We start from the raw sequence: 19,675 nt of genomic DNA, 5'->3' as shown, positions 1-19,675 counted from the left end.
AATCAGTAATGCACCATGGGTAGAGCCGCAAACAGAATCAAGCGTGAAAACAATACTTTTAAATCCTCACAAAGACAATAAGAAGCTTGGTCACGTGCTGTTGTGCTTGAGGTTGTAGATCAAGATATTTCTGCTTGCACACACGCAACTACTGTAAAAAAGAGGCGCCCGACACTTCCATTTCAACCTCTAGCATTTGGTAGAGTGGTAATCAAATCATAATTGATGCATTGAATTAACATAGACACTTTTCTTAATACAGAGAATATAGAAATCGTTGGCAAGTGGGCGCGATATGAATGAATTAAACCAAGTGTCCAAGTGTATGCCCATGAAGCTGGGCATACACGGATAAGGGGAGGTCGAGAGCTAGAGTCTGTGGTTTCGATAGCGTGTTTGCAACGCCGCGCCCCTAAAACCAGCGGTGTAAAGTAACTAAGTACATTTACTCAAGTACTGTACTTAAGTACAATTTTGAGGTACTTTTACTTTTAGTCTTTCCAATAATCTATACTACTTACTCTATAATACTTCTACTCCACTACATCTCAGAGGCAAATATTGTACTTTTACTCCACTGCAATTATTTGAAAACTTTAGTTACTAGTTACTTTGCAGATATAAATTATTACATTATATTAAAACATATATTAACCACTTTAGTCCTATTTTATACCTAGACTATTTGAAAATAGCCGATCTACAAGCTCACAACGCGTCGCATCGCTTAAGTACATTTTGATACCAATACCTTTGTACTTTTACCAAGTAAATTTTTAATTCCGGACTTTTACTTGTAATAGAGTACTTCTACATTGTAGTATTACTTCTTTTACTTAAGTAAAACATACTAGTGCTTGTTCCACCACTGCCTAAAACACACCTCCACCCGCAAATTAGGCAGTCGCCTCAAGTTTTATATCTTCCGGCGAGGGCAGCCGGAAGATATCGTTTAGGGGCAATGGAGCTGCCTTGTCCCTTAAATAATGGAGAAGGCGTTGCCGACGATAGGGCCCTTAGTGTATTGTTTTTCTGTTGTTTTTCCTGATTACATTTCACTCACTCACCCCTGCAATGTAGAAGGGAAAGCTGGAGGAGCTGAATGTCATCCTCAGTGGTGGAGGCATGGGCGGGCTGTCCTCCTACGCTGCGGATTTCTACCAGGATGAGCCATGGGTGGAGTTCATCGAGGTGGGTGTCGAGGACACCGTCCCCGGGGAGAAGGGAGACAACCAGGCTTCTGACACCCAGAGGCTTCTGGCCCTGTCCCAACCCACCAGCCACCACCACCGAGGCTGCTCCCATTCCCTCAGGTACAAAGGACTGGACTTTTTTCTCATTGATGTTGGTTTTCTCTTGGTATAACAGTAAAGAATTGTTATAAGAGAGTAGGCCTGACCTCGACTAAGTCGACTAGTCGACTGGTTAGTCGCGGGGGGTCCGAGTCGACTGCGTGTCTCTTAGTCAACTCTAGTCGAAAAAAAAAAAAAAAAAATGTCTACACCTGCAACCACACGTAACTTCCACTTTATTCTTCTTATTCCTCGTCTTTGTATTGGTATTGTTTGTGTTGGAGCGCCTCAGTGCGGCTGCAGAGTTCATGTGCAACCTCTTCCAGAGAGAGATAGAGACACTAGAAACTCTGCTGGAGACACAAAACAAACTGTGTAGACTTGGCCCTTTGAAATAAAATGTATTTTGGCCCTAAAAAAAAAAAAAAAGAAAAAAAATTAGTCGACTGCCAACAAATCCTTAGTCGGGGACAGGCCTATAAGAGAGTATTACAATTGACACAAATCAGCACTGAGGATTGTACTGTATATTGAACAGCCATGCAAATATGTCGTTTTTTCTAAACGATTCCCCACCGTCTCTCCATCTCTTCTGGTTCATCCCCCGATCCCCCCGCCCCCCTTTCCCCCTAAATCTATCTCTCACTCTCTCAGCTTCCCTGATGACGACTCGGGCCGGGCCAGCTGTTATGACCCAGACCTTCAGGAGAGCCTGATGCTGATGGCGACCCTGCTCCCTGGCCAGCCCGAGGGCGACGTGGCCTCCTTCGATGTTTCAAGCGGAAGTGCCACCCAGGAGGCCGGGGAAAGGCTCCTGAGCCAGCCCAGAGGGCCTCAGACATGGGTCAACACAGACTTCTACGCCCAGGTCCGTGACGTGACCCCGTCCGGAGGGGTGGTGCTGTCGCCTGGCCAGCAACTCAGATCCCAGGAGACCGTTCCCGCCACAGAGGAGGAGAGAAAAACGAAGGAAAGCAAGAAGGAAGGAGACGAGGAGGGCGAAAAAAAGAACGACGGGAGGCCGAAAGAGTCACAGTTTCAGCTGCTGGTGATGGATCCTGATGGCGGCGGCTACACCACAGAGGGAACTGCTTGGCAGATCAGCACCCACCCTGGCGCTCCTGTGTCCAATGCGGGGTACCAGACTATGCCCCCCCAGCCCATGGAGACCAAACCCCAACCACCAGCCATACTGGGGGAATATCAGTCCCCCTATATCCTTCCCGAGTCCCCCGAAAGCCCATTCCTTCCCCCTGTCTCAGACTACACGGTGGTACAGGAGGTGGACTGCCAGCACAGCCTGCTCCTCAACCCGCCCTCCCCCCAGTCTCCCCCTCCCTGCCTCCCACAGCATCCCCTCAAGCCCCTACCGGCCATGCCCATAGGGTACATCTCCCCAGATTTCCTGGGCAACCTATCGCCCTGAAAAGACTGCAAATCCCACGAGACCTTTGGGTGTGGCGTTGATGCTCCAGGAATTCCCTTAAAGTCACAGACGGACTGCTTTGTAACAGATTCCTGCTGGAAACCAAAATAACTCAGTGTACAGCATGGATGAGACTACACAGGTGTTTGTTACCAGAGGCTGATGAAAGGGAAGCTTCAAATGCTTAGTTGCTGCAGTATGTTGTTGTTGTTGCTAATACTCTTGTTGCAACTAGAAGTTGAGATGAAGCGTGGCTGCTTAACAGTTAATTGTGGAATTTGTGAATATTTTATGTTGAACAATCAACATATTAGACTGGACATATCTGGATGTATATCATGTCATTCAAATAATAGACAGCCAAAAAAAGACACACTCAAAAACCCAATGCACAGATTTCTCTCTTTGTAGACATATACTGTATGTGCCACATGTTAACAGATAATAAGCTGAGATTATGATTGTAAGGAGTGCAAAAGCAGCCCAGTTCTAAATCTGCTATAGATGTTATTCTGTCTTTGGCTCGCTGCGTTTAGAACTGAGCCATGAAATCAGTCGTGTTTTGACTGTAACAAATTTGTAACATAACTGCTTCTTGTCGAAGTCTTAATCTTACGCAGATGTTGATGTACAGCTCGGGACAGGGGAGGGAGAGGACAAGCACATTGGGTCCTCGAAATCTTCACGTCATATGATACCTACGATAATCCATCGTTAACAATGTTGCCTGTCACCGGCATTGGTGTCGTGTAGGACTGCTCTTCTCTCAACCAATTATTAGACAAAGCGTTATACGTTATTTTGTCACTCAAAACAATTGCCACAGGACATGGGATATTGTACAGGACCAGGGATATATTTTTATAATGTCAGATATCACTCAAAATGTATTAATTTCATTTTTTTCCTTGTAACCGTGGGATCGGTTTAAGAATACATTATTTACTGCGAGGCTGCATGTGGCCCCTTGGTAGTGACAAGAAGGGGTTACACACACACACGCGCGCGCACACACACACACACACACACACACACACACACACACACACACACACACACACACACACACACACACACACACACACACACACACACACACACACACACCTTCATCTGGGAGCTGCTCAAAGCCTCCACTGTCTTGTTGGACACTGCACACCTCCATGGGAGCAGATGAATAAAGTGCCTTCCTCAAGGGCACGTGCTTGGTAGTTGTTGGAGGAGGGGTTGTTTCCTTCCCCTGCCTGGGCGTGATATAAGACAATACGGGATTAATTATGCATCATGCAAGAAGCAAAGTCTCACCCTTCACGTCAACACCCACAGTACAGAGCATTCATCACTTTACAGAGTCGCCTTAATTAGTGAGCTAAATGCCCATACGGTAGATCCTCCCGTTATCGAAGGGACAATAACTGGAATGTGTGATTAGCTACGTGCTGTTTTTGTTTCACAGTAGAGAATATTTGCAATGCCTGTGCTTATGACCATGTAATTAGCTCACACTTGCTGTGATGAGGTACACTTGTATGTATGTATGTAATTAAGGGTGTACGAATCGCGATTCTCATGTTGAACGATTCAGAATCGATTCTCATTTTCCAAAAATCATTTTGTTTAATTATTTTTTTAAATTTGTATTAATATGTATTTTTACCATTATTTTTTTTCTCCCAGTATTTTTGTATAATAAGTGGCAAGTTCTGGGCCGATTTTGAATCGAAAAAAAAACATGTTTTAATCGAGAATCGATTTTGAATCGGAAAAAAACGTTTTTGAATCGAGAATCGTTTGTTTTGAAAAAATCTGAATCGTGACCCCAATAATCGGAATCGAATCGTGAGATAGCAGACGATTCACAGCCCTAGTATGTATGTATGTATGTATGTATGCATGCATGTATGCATGCATGCATGTATGCATGTATGTATGTATGTATGTATGTACTGTATGTATGTATGTATGGTATGCATGGTATGCAGGCAGAGGTGAACTGATGTATAAAGCCTCTTTCTCCTTGTAGCTCCACTGCTAGAAACCAGCACAATCACTAACACACACACACGCACGCACGCACGCACGCACGCACGCACGCACGCACGCACGCACGCACGCACGCACGCACACACACACACGCACACGCACACGCACACGCACACACACACAGGCATGCATATAGACCCAGACAAAGTAGAGGACAAGTAATTATAAAGAAAAGGAAAAATGCCTAATGCATACTGTACCACCTGTCGCGCCTTCAGCTGATCTTCAGAAGTAGCTCAATGACATACAATCTGCATGTCATCGGTTGCAATGAACTGAAAAGAAACCAAACTTAACTAAGAAAATAGCAACACATGGACCTCACACAGAGATGGACAAAAATGCCCTATCAGGAGCTAGTATCATAATCACCCACATTCATTTCCCAAATAAATAGTAGGACAGGGACAGGGACATGAGAATTCCGCCACCCACAGCCACACAGGGCATGAATTCTGGTCTGTACACATTTTCAGTCAGACTTTGTATTATAAGTAGTTGTAGTAGTGCAGATTTAGAAGTATGAGTTGATCATAGATGATTCCTAGCGAGTTATTCTGTTGTTAACAACTACAGTATATTGTAGTGTAAACATGCCCTTTGGACATCGACATTGTATTTAATTTAATGGTGGGTGGAGACGGTCAGAAGATTGCAGCGACAAGCATCTTTAATGACTTGAGATTCCTCTTATGGCATTTAGCTGATGACTGGGTTTTGGTCAGAAGCGGACTTGTGATGATATGCCTGTGGCACACAAACACATCAGAAAATAAGCTATTTCAATACAGGTTGTGCGATGCAAGGTCGTGTGTGGCACAATATAATTAATGATCTCTCTCTCTTTCGGTTGGAACAATTTCCCATCAAAGGTGTTGTATACTGTATATGTGTTGTATTGCATCTACTAACCTACAGATGAACCCGTTTAACTGTAAACAAAGCAGAATTCAGGGTCAAAAGCAAACCCTGACATATGATTCATGAATAATTCTCTTTGGGACTCTATCCTTGAGATAAGCAGCAGGATGAGTCAGATTGAATAGGTCAGATTGAATAGGTCTTTTGTGTCAGACAATCTCTGTGGCTCCTGCTTTCTCCATCTTCAAGGGACAGAGGAAGTAGCAGTACAATGACAGGTTTTTCAATGTGAATATACAGTTTGATGTCATTCTCTCTGATGTGCCATTCTCTCTCTCTCTCTCTCTCTCTCTCTCTCTCTCTCTCTCTCTCTCTCTCTCTCTCTCTCTCTCTCTCTCTCTCTCTCTCTCTCTCTCTCTGCCTGTCTCTTGTTGAGACTTTGTGTTCTTCTGTTGCTGCTGCCTAATGCCGATGAGACCAGCTGGTCAATGCTGTTACAGAAATGTCTTAATATATTTACTAGTGCTGTAAGATTATGAGTATATATTTGTATATCATTAATGTTACTAATCAGAATGTATTGCTGCTTGGTACAGTACATGTATTTTTCTTGCATTCAGCCTTACCAAGGGGGGGCATTCAGGAGAGTGCTGTGTTTATGTTTTGTGTATAAGTGTAACTGTCATTTTGAAAGGGATTATTTCTTTATTTCTTTTTCATATTCCCCATGTGATTTTCAGATATTCAGACATTCTGAAAATGGACTTTGGTCAAAAAAAAATATTGCTGCCACTAATACCTATTGCTTAATTCTTCAATTGAAATTAACTTAATTATCTCACTGAAACTGTGACACATTTCAGAAATCATGGCCAAATTATTTATAATATATATACTTGACATAATTTTACCATAAAGTAGAGATGTGATCCAGTGCCAGTTGCCTCATGGATCCTAGTCAATCATCGCTCATGCTTGATAGAATTTGCCACTGCTTACATTAATACGATTTTACGTACCAAGGACAGACTGCTACCGGGTCACAGAGCTGTCATAAATGATACCATATGATATCATATTATCATGTGAAAAATACAGCAGGTTTCCTTTAAACTGATTATTTCCCTGATGCATCTCTGTGATTATGAAGGTGATGAGATGATTCATAAAAGCACTGCAGGTGTACATTGGTGATTGTGAATTGCGTGCAAACTGGAATGTGTGATGCAGTTGTGCAATTTGTAGCACCACAAAATAATATAATCTCTGGAATGTTTTGTTTAAGAGGTTGGAGATGGAAAGAGGAACAGGGAATCTCTTTTTGAGACTTACAATATAGTTTGTTTACCACATTGCATTTTTTTTTTTTTGGATATCTAAAGTAAGCCGATTTTTGGTGTAATACAATGGAGTTTGCAACTATTATTTCAAGCTTATAAATGTTACAAACGTTTTCAAGCAAGCATTTTTTTGTACACGTTTTTTTATACAAGAACTAGTATTGAAATGGCGTATTGCAGACTAAATCAAGTCTCTGTGAATTACGTATTACATTAAACAGCATGTTTTAATTCAACACAATGAGGAACTTTAAAAACCATTATGCTTCAATTCCGTTATTTCACAAAACTTTGTCTACATAGGGTTCAGATTCATGTACTGTTATAGCATATTGAATATTCAGTAAAATGTATGTGTAGATACAGCAGATATAGCCTATAGACATATCAATGCATGACCATTATGGACTAAGTGCAAGTAGTTATAATGTAACTCTACACACTACTTGACTTTCTCCCAATATGTGATATTCAGTATTATTATACTTACGAAAGTGTTTTCAGGGTTTTTTTCCCTTCTTCTCTTTTCATATACGTATGATGGAAGTGGAAGTATTCTTGAGCTCTGGGATTTGTATTGGCTATAAAATATAGACTGCAGCTGCACATTAACCAAATGCATTCAGCAAGACATATTTCAGATTGTTGGAGGAATATTCCAATTCTGGCCTTGGCTCCAGCATTATACGGTTTGGTTCTCCCATGAATACTCACCTTGCTCCTTGAACCTGTGTGTGTGTGTGCGTGTGTGTGTGTGTGTGTGTGTGTGTGTGGGGGGGGGGGGGGGGGGGGTGTGCAAGCGTGCAATGGTGGAAAGTAACTAAGAACATTTACTCAAGTACTGTACTTAAGTACAAATTTGAGGTATTTGTACTTTACTTGAGTATTTTCAATACTTTCACTTCTACTCCACTACATCTCAGAGGCAAATATTGAACTTTTATTTGAAACTTATGTTACTAGTTTGTAGATTTAGATTATTATTACAAAACATACATTATCCACCTCAGCCCTATATGCATTTCGTCCATTTGAAAATAGCCAATCTACAAGCTCACAATGCGTCGCATCAAAAGATTTTTATACATTTGAAAACTGTGTGTGTGTGTGTGTGTGTGTGTGTGTGTGTGTGTGTCAGAGGTCACGATTTGAACCACTGTCCAAGGCCACAACAAATGGGGGGGGGGGGAAATCTATATTTGCACTTAATAAGACTGAACTGCTGTAGTGCTCATGTCTGAGAATTGGAATATCTTCATCTTTTACCGTTTGATGTTATGCTGTGAATGGAGCCTCTCTTGTTACTTCTAAATCACTTCTGAGTATTACCTCTGTTCAGTCCTCATTGCAAAAATAATAGGCATGCTGAGTGAACTGTGCATAAAGCATTCTCCAATTGTGGCATCTCCTCTACAGAATGTAATTCATATTTTTTTTCAAAAGGCCTTTCAAACATCATAGTCTTAACAATTTGCGTGGCAAAATGAAGGTGATTTCAACTAATAGGCTAACATTTGTAGTTTTGGTTTACCGGTAGATCATTCAGATAATATCCTCAGTAATCTGAGTACATTTTGAATTTAGCCTCCACAACACTGACCACAAGGCTGTCGGTAAACAGTGCAATTTAGAATGAACCTCAACCAACAGCATGCTGTACAGTTGAGGTCAGATCAGTTCTCAATGTACCATGATGACAGCACAGGGTGATGACTCACAAAATGGCCTTCCTAGCAGGGTTTGTGTGTGTGAGAGAGAGAGAGAGAGAGAGAGAGAGTGTGTGTGTGTGTGTGTGTGTGTGTGTGTGTGTGTGTGTGTGTGTGTGTGTGTGTGTGTGTGTGTGTGTGTGTGTGTGTGTGTGCGGTGCGTGCGTGCGTGCATGTGTGCATGCGTGTGTGTGTGTGCGCGTGCAGGTGAGTGTGTGTGTGTGTGTGTGTGCGCGTGTGTGTGAGTTTGCGCGCGTGTGTGAGTTTGCGAGTGCGTGATTCTCTCTTACTCTGATCTAAGTGGAAGGCAAAGCGCTGCAGAGACAGCCAGGCATTGGGGGGAAAGCATATCGGACAATTAAGACAGAGGTTGTGTACTGTGTGCTGCTCCATGTGGGGCTGATTGGATCAGAAAGACAGCCACTCACAGCTCTTCGTCTCAGGACATTGTGGGTAATTACCCATAAGTCACTGCTTGCCTGTATTGGATCTTGGGGCCAATTACGCCCACACTAGATGTGCACCTAGGCCTCATGTATTACCTCGGGTTGCTTGTTGACCTTTTCAGAGACGCAGCCTGAGAGACTATTCAGATATATTACACAGAGGAGATGATGTTGAGCTGCCGGTCTCGAAAATACTTCCAACGGTTTTGCAGTGTGTCGTCGTAACCTTTTGTATTTAATATTTCATTGGAATGACATATGCGTACAGGGTTATATATATATACACGTAGGTGCATCGATAGGGAGGATTGAGGAAAGCATAATACATTACACAAATCCCACAATCCAAAATCAACAGTAAAACCTGTGTAGACAAAAAGAGGACTATAAACAGCCTATAGGGAGTTTTATTAAAGGTCCTCACTCCTGCTCAAATTTAGCTTGTTTGCCCTTTATTACGCATTTTCTCAGTTGAAATGATTAAAAGCATTCCCTTCACCTAGTACAACGGTTGGTTTCTGTTTTTGTTTTGCTTTTCCCCAAGAAAATTGCTATATTAAACGTTTGGCCTGTAAGCAGCACGTATGTGTGGTGTTTCTGACGTGCGTATCATTATGTTGCAAGTCTCGCAACATGGAAACCTCAGATTTTAAAAGTATAGACATGATTCTGTGTATCATCTGGGATAGCTCACTCCAGAATGTGTTTATTTTTTTCACACGCCCACATACAGTGTATTAAAATGTCAATGTGGAGAACAGTTTGAATTCACAGCACTCCAGGGAACCAGAGGCAGTCGTAGGCGATAGAATAATGATATCAGCACTTTACCTAGATGATTGGTTCTCAAAGTGGGAGGGTTCCAGGGGGTCCCCAGCTAAATTAGTTAATAGTGTCATAATCATTTTAACCACTTTAACCATATGTTATACAAAAATAGCAGATATACAATAGCTCTGCTATTTTTGTGCCAGGGGGACCCTGGCACAAAACCCTTTCAGAGGGGGGTTTGCAGCCTAATACATATAATTTTGGGAGTCCTTCGCACGAAAACGTTGGAGAAGTGTAGATGAATGTGCTTGTAAGACGCTCCCCTTGCTGATGACTCTTCTCAGTAAGAGAGGGCACATTTTTCAAACTTCTCTGGAAAACAAACCACCCTCATATTTCTATTTGTATTGTTTATTTTAAACATACATATCTCTTGGTATACAGCGCTTGACTAGCAATTACTGTAAGTCGCAAACATCAGGGCCTGTGACTGGACTTGGCCTTCTCTGCTTAACTTGTGACTTAACTGCTCCAACCACATGAACCCTAGCATCCCTATTCAATCCTAGAATAGGCATTCTGTGAAAATAGGCAAACATTCATAGAAAAGAGCAGATCTACAAGCTTGCAAGACAGGCTATTTTCTGCAAAGAGATTTGGTGTTGAGGGGAAAAAGGAGGGGACCAAGTATAGACCCTCTGGGGGACCCCAGTAAGTAGGGTTTAAGGGTTATATCAAGTAAAACCCCAGAGGAATAGCTTGGTCAAACTGATTCCATAATCCTGCGCCTTATGCATCCACAACTAACAGAAAACACACCCGTATACATGACGTTAGCAGAATTTGCGGAAACGTCTAAAAATGAAAAGAAATGTGTAAATGGTTTCAGAGCAAGCCACAATTGTTCATGTTAACACAACGAGGACAACACACTGACCCTAAGTGATCATGTGACACACTGATCTGGAGTTCTAGTTTGGAGGAGACATTGGGCACACTGTAAAGTCCTCAGTGTTCATGTAAGTGAGTGAACAAATGGACTCTCAGAGGTTAAATGAACATACAGATGGTTTTACTGTGCATGTATGTACGACCTTGGTATGGGTTGTGGGTCTGCTGTTGTGGATGCAGCATTTCAGCTTCAGTCACTGAAGAGGAAGCACTCTTCAGCATGCCAGATATGCAGCATGGCTACCAGTTGAAACCAGTACCTGAGCACTGTTGTTAAAGCAGCAGGCACTCACACGTGTTTGACGTCGATCTGTTGCCCAGGGAATCACTCTCAAAGACTCTTCAGTCATCTTCAGAACCTTGGGCGCAACCAGAGCAGCTAATTGCTGAGAAACTGAAGATATTTGACATTTGACCTGACCTCCTTTCAAAGGAGAGTAGATGCTACTAGGTTGCTACTATATATGTCTATGAAATTAATACCAAGGACCCCAACGGAAACAAGTCCGCAAGGACTTTTTTGGTCGGACCTTTTAGACAGAAAGTATTATAAATGTAACTGTGTTGTTTTACATTCCTTTTGCCTAATACAAAAATTCAATCAATCAATTTCAATCAATCAATCAATGCTGGAGCAGCAGCATTCTGCACTGCTTTCTCTTTCCACCAGATAGTCCAGTCAGGATGTGTGTGTGTGTGTGTGTGTGTGTGTGTGTGTGTGTGTGTGTGTGTGTGTGTGTGTGTGTGTGTGTGTGTGTGTGTGTGTGTGTGTGTGTGTGTGTGTGTGTGTGTGTGTGTGTGTGTGCGCGCGCGTGTGTGCGTGCGCGCGTGCGTCCGTGCGTCGGTGTGTGTGTGGCGTGTGTGTGTGTGGGTGTGTGCACTTGCTGCCTGCATACAAGAGGGAGAAAAGGAGAGAAAAAGGGACAGATGGAAAGATGAATGTTATTTTTCTGAGCTCAATGTAATTGTTTGTTGAGTAAGCATTGGTGCAAGTTGCAACTACATCCATGTGTGCTTTGGAAGCAACCAGACAGCCATTCTGAAACAAGAAAAACATCTTATGATTTGAGAGAGAGAGAGAGAGAGAGAGAGAGAGAGAAGAGAGAGAGAGAGAGAGAGAGAGAGAGAGAGAGAGAGAGAGAGAGAGAGAGAGAGAGAGAGAGGCTTTGTTCAACCTAAATTTAAACCTGAAGCCAAGTCCTCTACTCCCGTGGTTCTCAACCTTTTCAGGCCGTGACCCCCTAAAATAATCATAGTTGAACTGGGGCCCCACCATTTTGTTTGACTCCGTTCCACAGATAAATATTGTGAAAATAGCAGATCTACAAGCTCACAATGCCTCGCGAGGCTTGTAGATCGGCTATTTTCACAACTTATATTATCTGACATTGTGGCCAATGTTTTAGTTTGTTGATTACTTTTGATGCAGTAATGGTCTTTTTCTTTTCTTTCTTTTATTTTTTAGGTTTTAAAAATGACTTATAAGTCCTTAAATTGTCACTTCACTATCATCTGGGGACCCCCCCAAAATCATGTGAGGACCCCCCTGGGGGTCCCGACCCACAGGTTGAGAACCATTCCAGCTGGCAGACTGGTGGCTATCTGCTATGTACCTTGATCGCCATCTGGTGTACATATTCCACAGCCACCCATTAGTGTTTATTATTTAATAACTTCATCTTCTTAATGTTTTTTTAATCTTGTTTAAAGCCTCACTACGTAACTTTTTTTAAATTAATAAAATGTAATTTTGTCCAATCTGTATGGTAGAGTATGTTAATACAATATAACTTATACGATTGGTGTGTGGTTGTATTTTGTCTCTCTGTTCTTCTATTGAGACATTTAGATTGTGTCAAAGGTCATGTCTCACCTAGACACAGGATCTGACTAACCTTTTGACCTGATGGTCAAGATTCAATTCATCCCCCGAGCAAGCAGACGGGCTCTATTGGCTCAATGGTAAAAATTTCAGCACAGCAGTTCATATCCGGGTTAGAAGAGCAAAGTTAAATAGTGCTGCTCTAATGTTGTGGTCATCTTTTGCTCGCATTTTTCTTTTGTTGTTCTTTTCATGTAAAGCATTTTGGGCTGCATTTGATATACAAATTAAGTGTATTATTATTATTATTGTTATTTCATGCCTTAAAATATTGTAGAAGTACTTTCTTTACTAACTGCACATCAGACCCTAAAACCATGTGATGTCTGTGCAGCATTGGACTTCAAAGTCCAGATGCAAATATCTGTATCATATAGAATAGATGATAAAGGGTTGAACATTGAGGGGAATGAGATCCAACTAGGTCACATGCATTCAACTCCACAGACACGTGCAGAGTGCAGTACCACATGCCTTTGCAAACACACACACACACACACACACACACACACACACACACACACACACACACACACACACACACTCGTCAAACCCGCACCCACATGCCATTTCACTCGCAGCAAATTTGGAATACCTCAGGACAGTTGTAGCCAATGTGTAGGCAGGGTCAATTTGACCACTTGAACCCTAGCGTCCCTATTCTGGGCATGTCATAATAGGCAAACATTCGACAAAAATTGGCGAACACGACTCAAAAACTGCAGATCTACAAGCTTGCAATGTGTCATGAGATTTTGCGTAGAGGTGGGAAAATAGGAGGGTACCAATCAAATACTCCCCTGGTGGACCCTGTCCAACTGAAGTATATATATAGGGTATGGATGGACAGGTTCCAACAGGGTAAGTGGGACAGGGTAAGTGGGTAAAGTCCGCGATAACAGATATACACACAATAATGAGACAGAAAAATAAGCCCAGTCATGTTTATTCAACCCTACTTTTACATTCCACTTTTACAATCCACAATCCAATGAGCAAATACAAATTTCTGTCAGAACATCAGGTTTTCTAGGTGACATATGTGTCTTCCCCTGGAAACCTTCATTAGCAACAGCATGTATTCAAACAATCATTGAATGCCTCCGTGTTACATTCATTACTTTTCTCTTTCTTTCTTTTTTTCTCTACTGGTTTTATTTTATTTCTTTTTTCCAAATAACAATCCTAGCACAAATCTGCGCAATCTTCAACCCACACAGCTAAATCTAGAACTTGACTAAAGGACCAAACAATACATATAAAATGTGAATGATAGTAGTTGTGATAGGTAGTTGAGAATGAGATATATTGAAGGTGGTGACTTCATCGACAGTAACTCAAAGAAAACAGCTGTGACTTTTCAGAGTAATACAGTTCATCCACTAGGTGGAGCACTGGTGCACAGGAATAATGAACAGTAGCGTGCATATAGGAAGATTACTGTTCAGAACTTCAGAATTATACAATCTTTCCATTTGTAGCACACTTTTAAATGCTTCTATGATTTTAACCTTCTTGCTGCAAGAGCAAAATCTGTAGTTTAAACAATAATCAACTGTCTAATTATTTATCAGTACAAAAGATCGGATGTCTGTGTCTCTTGTCCAATAATAAAGGGGTTTCTTATTCTCCTGAAGTCTTTACATTTGGCGTTTGCAGATTTAACTTACATGAAATATTTCATTAATTAACTTTTGGGGGTTTGCCGTGTTTGTGAACTTCCCACTCCTCTTTCCCTTTCCTGACTTCAAACAGACACCACTAGGTTATAGTTTATGTGCCTGGCATCATAAAGGATGGAGAGAGCTTAACGGAGGAGGAAATATAGAAACACAATCCCCCCCATACACTCCTGAGAAAGGATCAGAACAATCCCCTGACAGAGGAATGAAGGAATTTATTCTTTGATGTTGACAGAACCACTTGGATCGATAACAGCAGTCGTCAGTCTGTAACGAAACAAGAATGAGCCAATTTTCTCTGTGGTTGAACTTGTTTGAACTTATGTTGTCAAATATTTCAAATTCCAGCTTAGGCCTACGTAAATGTAGCCTGTGTTATTCTATCCTGCTCCATCCTCATAGGGGATTCTCCCCCTCCTTTCCCAGGGTAATACTTGTTGGTATACAGAGCACTTAGCCCAAGGTGTTGGTAGCTATGAGGTATGTTTAAACACCAGGTCAGAAACCTCAGCTCTCAACACCCGGGGGTCAGACTCATGGTGCTGGCTTAGGCTGCTGTCAGTCAGCAGGGGACGGACGTCACTGTCAGGTCTCCCTGACCAGATCGGTTCCGCCGCCCGTCAGCCCGTGTCACTGTCAGGAGGCAGGCAGTGCCTCGTCACAGTGTCAGAGACCAACGGACTGATCGCTCCCTGCGTCTGCGAGCAGCCTCCGTCAGTGTCAGTGTCAGCTGGACCGGGGGGCGGCATCGTTCTCAGAGCCCGCCCTCCCCTGTCAGCTGAACTTTGACTTTCACCGAGCCTTCGTCTCCATCACTGGAGCCCCCTGTGCTTCAGTGGGTCATCACTGGTGACCCATGTGCATGGCCTGCTGGCCTGCTTGCTGTTGGCCATGGACCAGATCCATCTGCTCGACGCCGTGCTGGTGCCCCTGTTGCCCCGCGTGCCCGCGAGATCCCTCACGCCCCTGCTGCTCAACACCGTGCCGGTGCCCCTGTTGCCCCACGTGCCCGCGAGATCCCTCACGCCCCTGCCCACGCCCCTGCTCTCTATCGCCGTGGTGACCATGGCCGACGCCATGGTGATGACCATGTCCACGGTCTCCGTGGTGATGACCATGTCCATGGCCATGGTGGTGACCGTGACCGTGGCTAGGCTCCTCTTCTCCCTCTCCCTCAGGCTTGGGTTCAGGTGCTCTGGTGCACTCTTCTGGGACGTCAGCAGGCTGCGAGGGCAAGATGAAGAAGAAAGAAGGAGAGAGCAGTGTAAGGAGTGAGGGACCAAATACAGGGGGGAAAAGAGCTAGATGGGACGTCAGAGAGCGTGTTTGTCTTTGACGGACAAACCCATTACCAATACTTCCTCGTAAAACAATGTCTATATGTACTTGTATGCCCTCTTTAGCTTACCTCATGAACGCAGTCCCCGCATGTTCTGTTGCAGTAGGCCTCTCTGATGGCTTTCTCTATATGACCTTGCCCGATGATGGTGTACGGGAGTGAGATGTGGTTGGTGAGACGGCCACATCTGATGGTAAAGAGGAATAAAAACACCATGAACTGCTGTGACTTTATTCTAGTTGGCCTTCGGAACAACCAAAATACTTTACATTTGAGAGGATTTGAATGAGAAATGTATTACACCAAATTATGAATGGCATCCTGTGTTGATTAACTGACAATATTGAAGACCAGTGTGGTGTCCAGGGACCCTCAGGGTCTAAATGGACCCTTATCGGTCCATTTGGTTGCATTTGTAAACTCTAAGAGTTATGGGGGTCCTTGAAATAAAAATAAATTAGAACCTCTGTTGTAGACTTGGAACACAACAGACAATGGAAAGAAATGCACAGTTTACACACTGTGTCAGTGCGGGTAGCTGACCTGTCGTAAATAAGGAAGTCATCCTTTTCTCCATTCAGCGCCTGCCAAACATCGGCCTGTTGGGTGTCCTGCTTGTACAGCGAGATGTTGGCTGACAGTCTCTGGGCCAGCAGTGGGTGGAGACGCTGTGATTGCTCCCCCTGGTGGTTAACTACCATGTAGGTAATGTTATGGAAACCCAGACTTTCCTGCTTCTGGTGCAGACCATCCATTCTGCTCATGGAAGAACACACACACACACACATGCACGAGCACACACACACACACACACACACACACACGCACACGCACACGCACACGCGCGCACGCACACACACACACACACACACACACACACACACACACACACACACACACACACACACACACACACACACACACACACACAGACACAGACACAGACATGCACACAATGAAGTTTATATTAAAAAAACATATCAAGATTTAGGTATATTTCTATCTGACCGACACGACACGTTGTGAGCTTGTAGATACTAAGGCTATTTTCACTACTTCTTAAACATTTGTTTTCTAATTTATGGAATTTATTCATGGAATTATTTTGAAAAATCATTGGATTTGTTCTTAAAGGAGTAGTTCACCCCCAAAATACATTTTTTTCTATGGATTACTCACCCCATGGAGCCTTGAATTCATGGATATTTTTTTGTTTTTGTCGCATTCCTTCCTTTATTATTTGATTTTAATAAATTTAGCCCCATTGATTCCGGTAGGAGACACAAATGCATTTGTGTCTCCTACCGGAATCAATGGGGACAAATTTATTATAATCAAATTATTGGCTTAGGAATGCCACAAAAACAAAAATAAATCCATGAATTCAAGGCTTCATGGGGTGTGCAATTGATAGAAAATAAGTCATTTTTTGGGTGAACTCCTCCTTTAACTGTTTGAATGTTTTGAAATAATAATAATAAAAAAACAGGGAAAAAATGGATATTTACTCGTGACCCATAAAAATGTGTCCGCGACCCACACATGGGTCCCGACCCAGTGTTTGGGAAACAGTGCTCACCTGGCTGCCTGCACCAAGCAGAACAATCAGCTGGCCTGTAACAGAGCCACCACGGTCACCCGTCCCATCGCCTCGTTCATAGGCTCCACCCCCCCTATCTTCCACTGCGGCGGTAGCTGGCAGCGGGGGCCGCCCCCCTCACTCTCCGCCCCGCCCCCATGGAGCAGGCAGAGTGTCAGGAGGAGGCTGAGGCACGCCCACATTTCTGCTGCGCCTCCTTTCACCCCCTGATCCTGCTGTTGATGAGAGATTGGGAAATGGAGGGGGAGGGAGAGGAGTCAGGACAGACAAGAGGGTGGTATTGAGGAGGGGGGAGGTCTGATGAGGAAGTGGGACATTGTCCGAGTTCAGATGAGCTGAGCTCATCAGCAGACAAAAACAAGAACATTGTACAAAAGGTCAGACCCAGTGTCTCCACTTTTCTGATCATCCAAACAAGTCCCTGATCTTTCAAACTGTTTGCTCATTTCACGTATCGATCTGAAACTAACATGTGACATAGCTACTGATGGAAGGATAGAACATTAAAATAAACAATGAAGCTGGTATTCAGAATCTGGGCTTAGCTAACAATGCAAAAGATTAACTATTCTGTACAGACTGGGTTTTTTTATGTTAGTTTTTTCTACTGCACCCAATCATTTGCAACTAAGTGCTACAATACTAATCTGTAAAAAAAATAAAGACATTTTCACACCACATTCTCGCAATACAATTTTTTTAAGCGTGCACTCAGAAAATTACTGTATGCATGCATAAATGAATACATAGATGCATTTGAAGTGGTAAACAAGCTTCAAAGAGTAAAGTTGAGCATGCATGGCCTAACAACTTAAATAACAAACATGGATTTTTGTACAGAGTTTGTGAAGGAAATGCATATCATGAAAACTGTTTTATTAATGGACGAACAAGGAGATTACACACAGCTGCAGGGGGGAAAAAAATCAACATTCAACAAATGTATTTAATGTGCATGTAATAATTACATTATTATCTGCACCCCAACTTAAATAAGGCTATAGCACTGAACTGAATGACCATAGAGAATGCATAAAAGGAATTTCTTACCCTCTGGTTAAAATGTCTCTCTTCAGCTCAGCTCTCTGTTGCTGCAGCTCTTGTGTGTTGAACAAAAACAAGTCTCTCCCTCTGCTGCACCCCCCTTTTATACTCTGTCTGTTGTTTTCCTGTCTGAAAGGGGGACAAAGTTCAGTAGGGGCTGTTTGCTGATCCGTGTACTTTCATCAAGTTAAATAAGTCACTGTGCACAATCCTTTTATCAGTGGGTTAGAGTTAGAAAGTCATTAAATATAATGGAAAATGTTTGGGGGAGGGGGGGGGGGGCGTTGAAGAACTTTGTTAAAACTCTTTGAGACAGTGATACGAGGAGAGAGAATATCCTTTGTTCTATGAGGTGGATGGATATATGAGTCAGTACTGAAGACTACTTTGTAATAAGCATTTGCCTCACAAATTGAAGCAAACTCTTTTACCAGTTTAAACAAACCAACCAATCTACAGGTTCTAAGCTAGTAGTGTTGTAGGCTGACATGGTCGTTTTTATCAAGAACAGAACATTGTGACATACTCTTTTTCTCTGGGGGAGAAGTGAAAAAAAGTACTGAAGGCAGGACTTGCAGTGTCCAAGAACCTTCAGCAAAGCCAATACAGTAGATTTTAATAACTTTCTGCAGGACTCTACAGAAAGGGAAATCTTGATAATATAGAAAATAATATAGAAAAAAGAATGCGGTCACACAGCTCGTAGTCACGACTCACGATGCAATACCTTTTTTATTATTATTTAAGACACCAACGTTTTGACAAAGTACGTCTTCTTCAGGGTATGGGTAATGGGTAATATAGAAAACTGTAACACTGTTCAGGTCAATGATACTTCAGATCAAAAGTGCACTAAATATGTACTACTGCACATTTTCTTACCTCATAGTAGTGCCTATAAAATAGCGTATTTATCTTAAACAACAGATCAAATCTAAGATTCAATTCACATGCAGACCACAGTATGTCACAGCCTACAAATACACAGCCACGTACTATAATTAGGCCACTATTCAAATTATGTTAAAAGATTGATTTTGATTGGTAAAGTGAACAGTCTTTACTTTCTACTTCTAATCTATGATGTATACTACTTCTACTAGAGAATTGTAAAAACAAATATAAGACTCATTGTTGAAGAGGTTACTGTAGAGGGTTATCTTCATTTTCTGTGGTAGTGTGTGTTTTACTTTTTAATAACATGGAAAGCAGAGGCAGTGTACCACAGTGTAATAGGCACAACAATAGTGTGCCTATTATCAAAGAATTACACTTCATTTATTATTAAGTAG

At 42.5% G+C, this 19,675-nt stretch overlaps 2 protein-coding genes across 2 annotated transcripts in view; one reads left to right on the top strand and one right to left on the bottom strand.

The window, feature by feature from the left end:
- ghra (growth hormone receptor a) overlaps positions 1-7,075 on the top strand; it is a 48,378-nt gene extending 41,303 nt beyond the window's left edge. Inside the window, exons 9-10 of the mRNA XM_080434270.1 lie at positions 1,081-1,313; positions 1,947-7,075. Coding sequence (XP_080290396.1) covers positions 1,081-1,313; positions 1,947-2,718 — 1,005 coding nt within the window. The 3' untranslated portion in view covers positions 2,719-7,075. The remainder of the gene's footprint in view (positions 1-1,080; positions 1,314-1,946) is intronic.
- A 6,573-nt stretch (positions 7,076-13,648) lies between these two features.
- selenop (selenoprotein P) lies at positions 13,649-18,529 on the bottom strand. The gene is made up of 5 exons (XM_080433271.1): positions 18,390-18,529; positions 17,319-17,554; positions 16,283-16,495; positions 15,809-15,926; positions 13,649-15,624 (listed from the first exon to the last, which is right to left on the bottom strand). The coding sequence occupies exons 2-5, from the start codon at positions 17,519-17,521 to the stop codon at positions 15,244-15,246; spliced, it is 915 nt and encodes a 304-aa protein (XP_080289397.1). The 5' UTR covers positions 17,522-17,554; positions 18,390-18,529; the 3' UTR covers positions 13,649-15,243.
- Between the last annotated feature and the right edge of the window lie 1,146 nt (positions 18,530-19,675).

The sequence above is a fragment of the Gymnoscopelus braueri genome, assembly GCF_963280865.1.
Source record: "Gymnoscopelus braueri genome assembly, chromosome: 7".
NCBI lineage: Eukaryota > Metazoa > Chordata > Actinopteri > Myctophiformes > Myctophidae > Gymnoscopelus > Gymnoscopelus braueri.
This window is presented reverse-complemented; position numbering and strand designations above follow the sequence as displayed.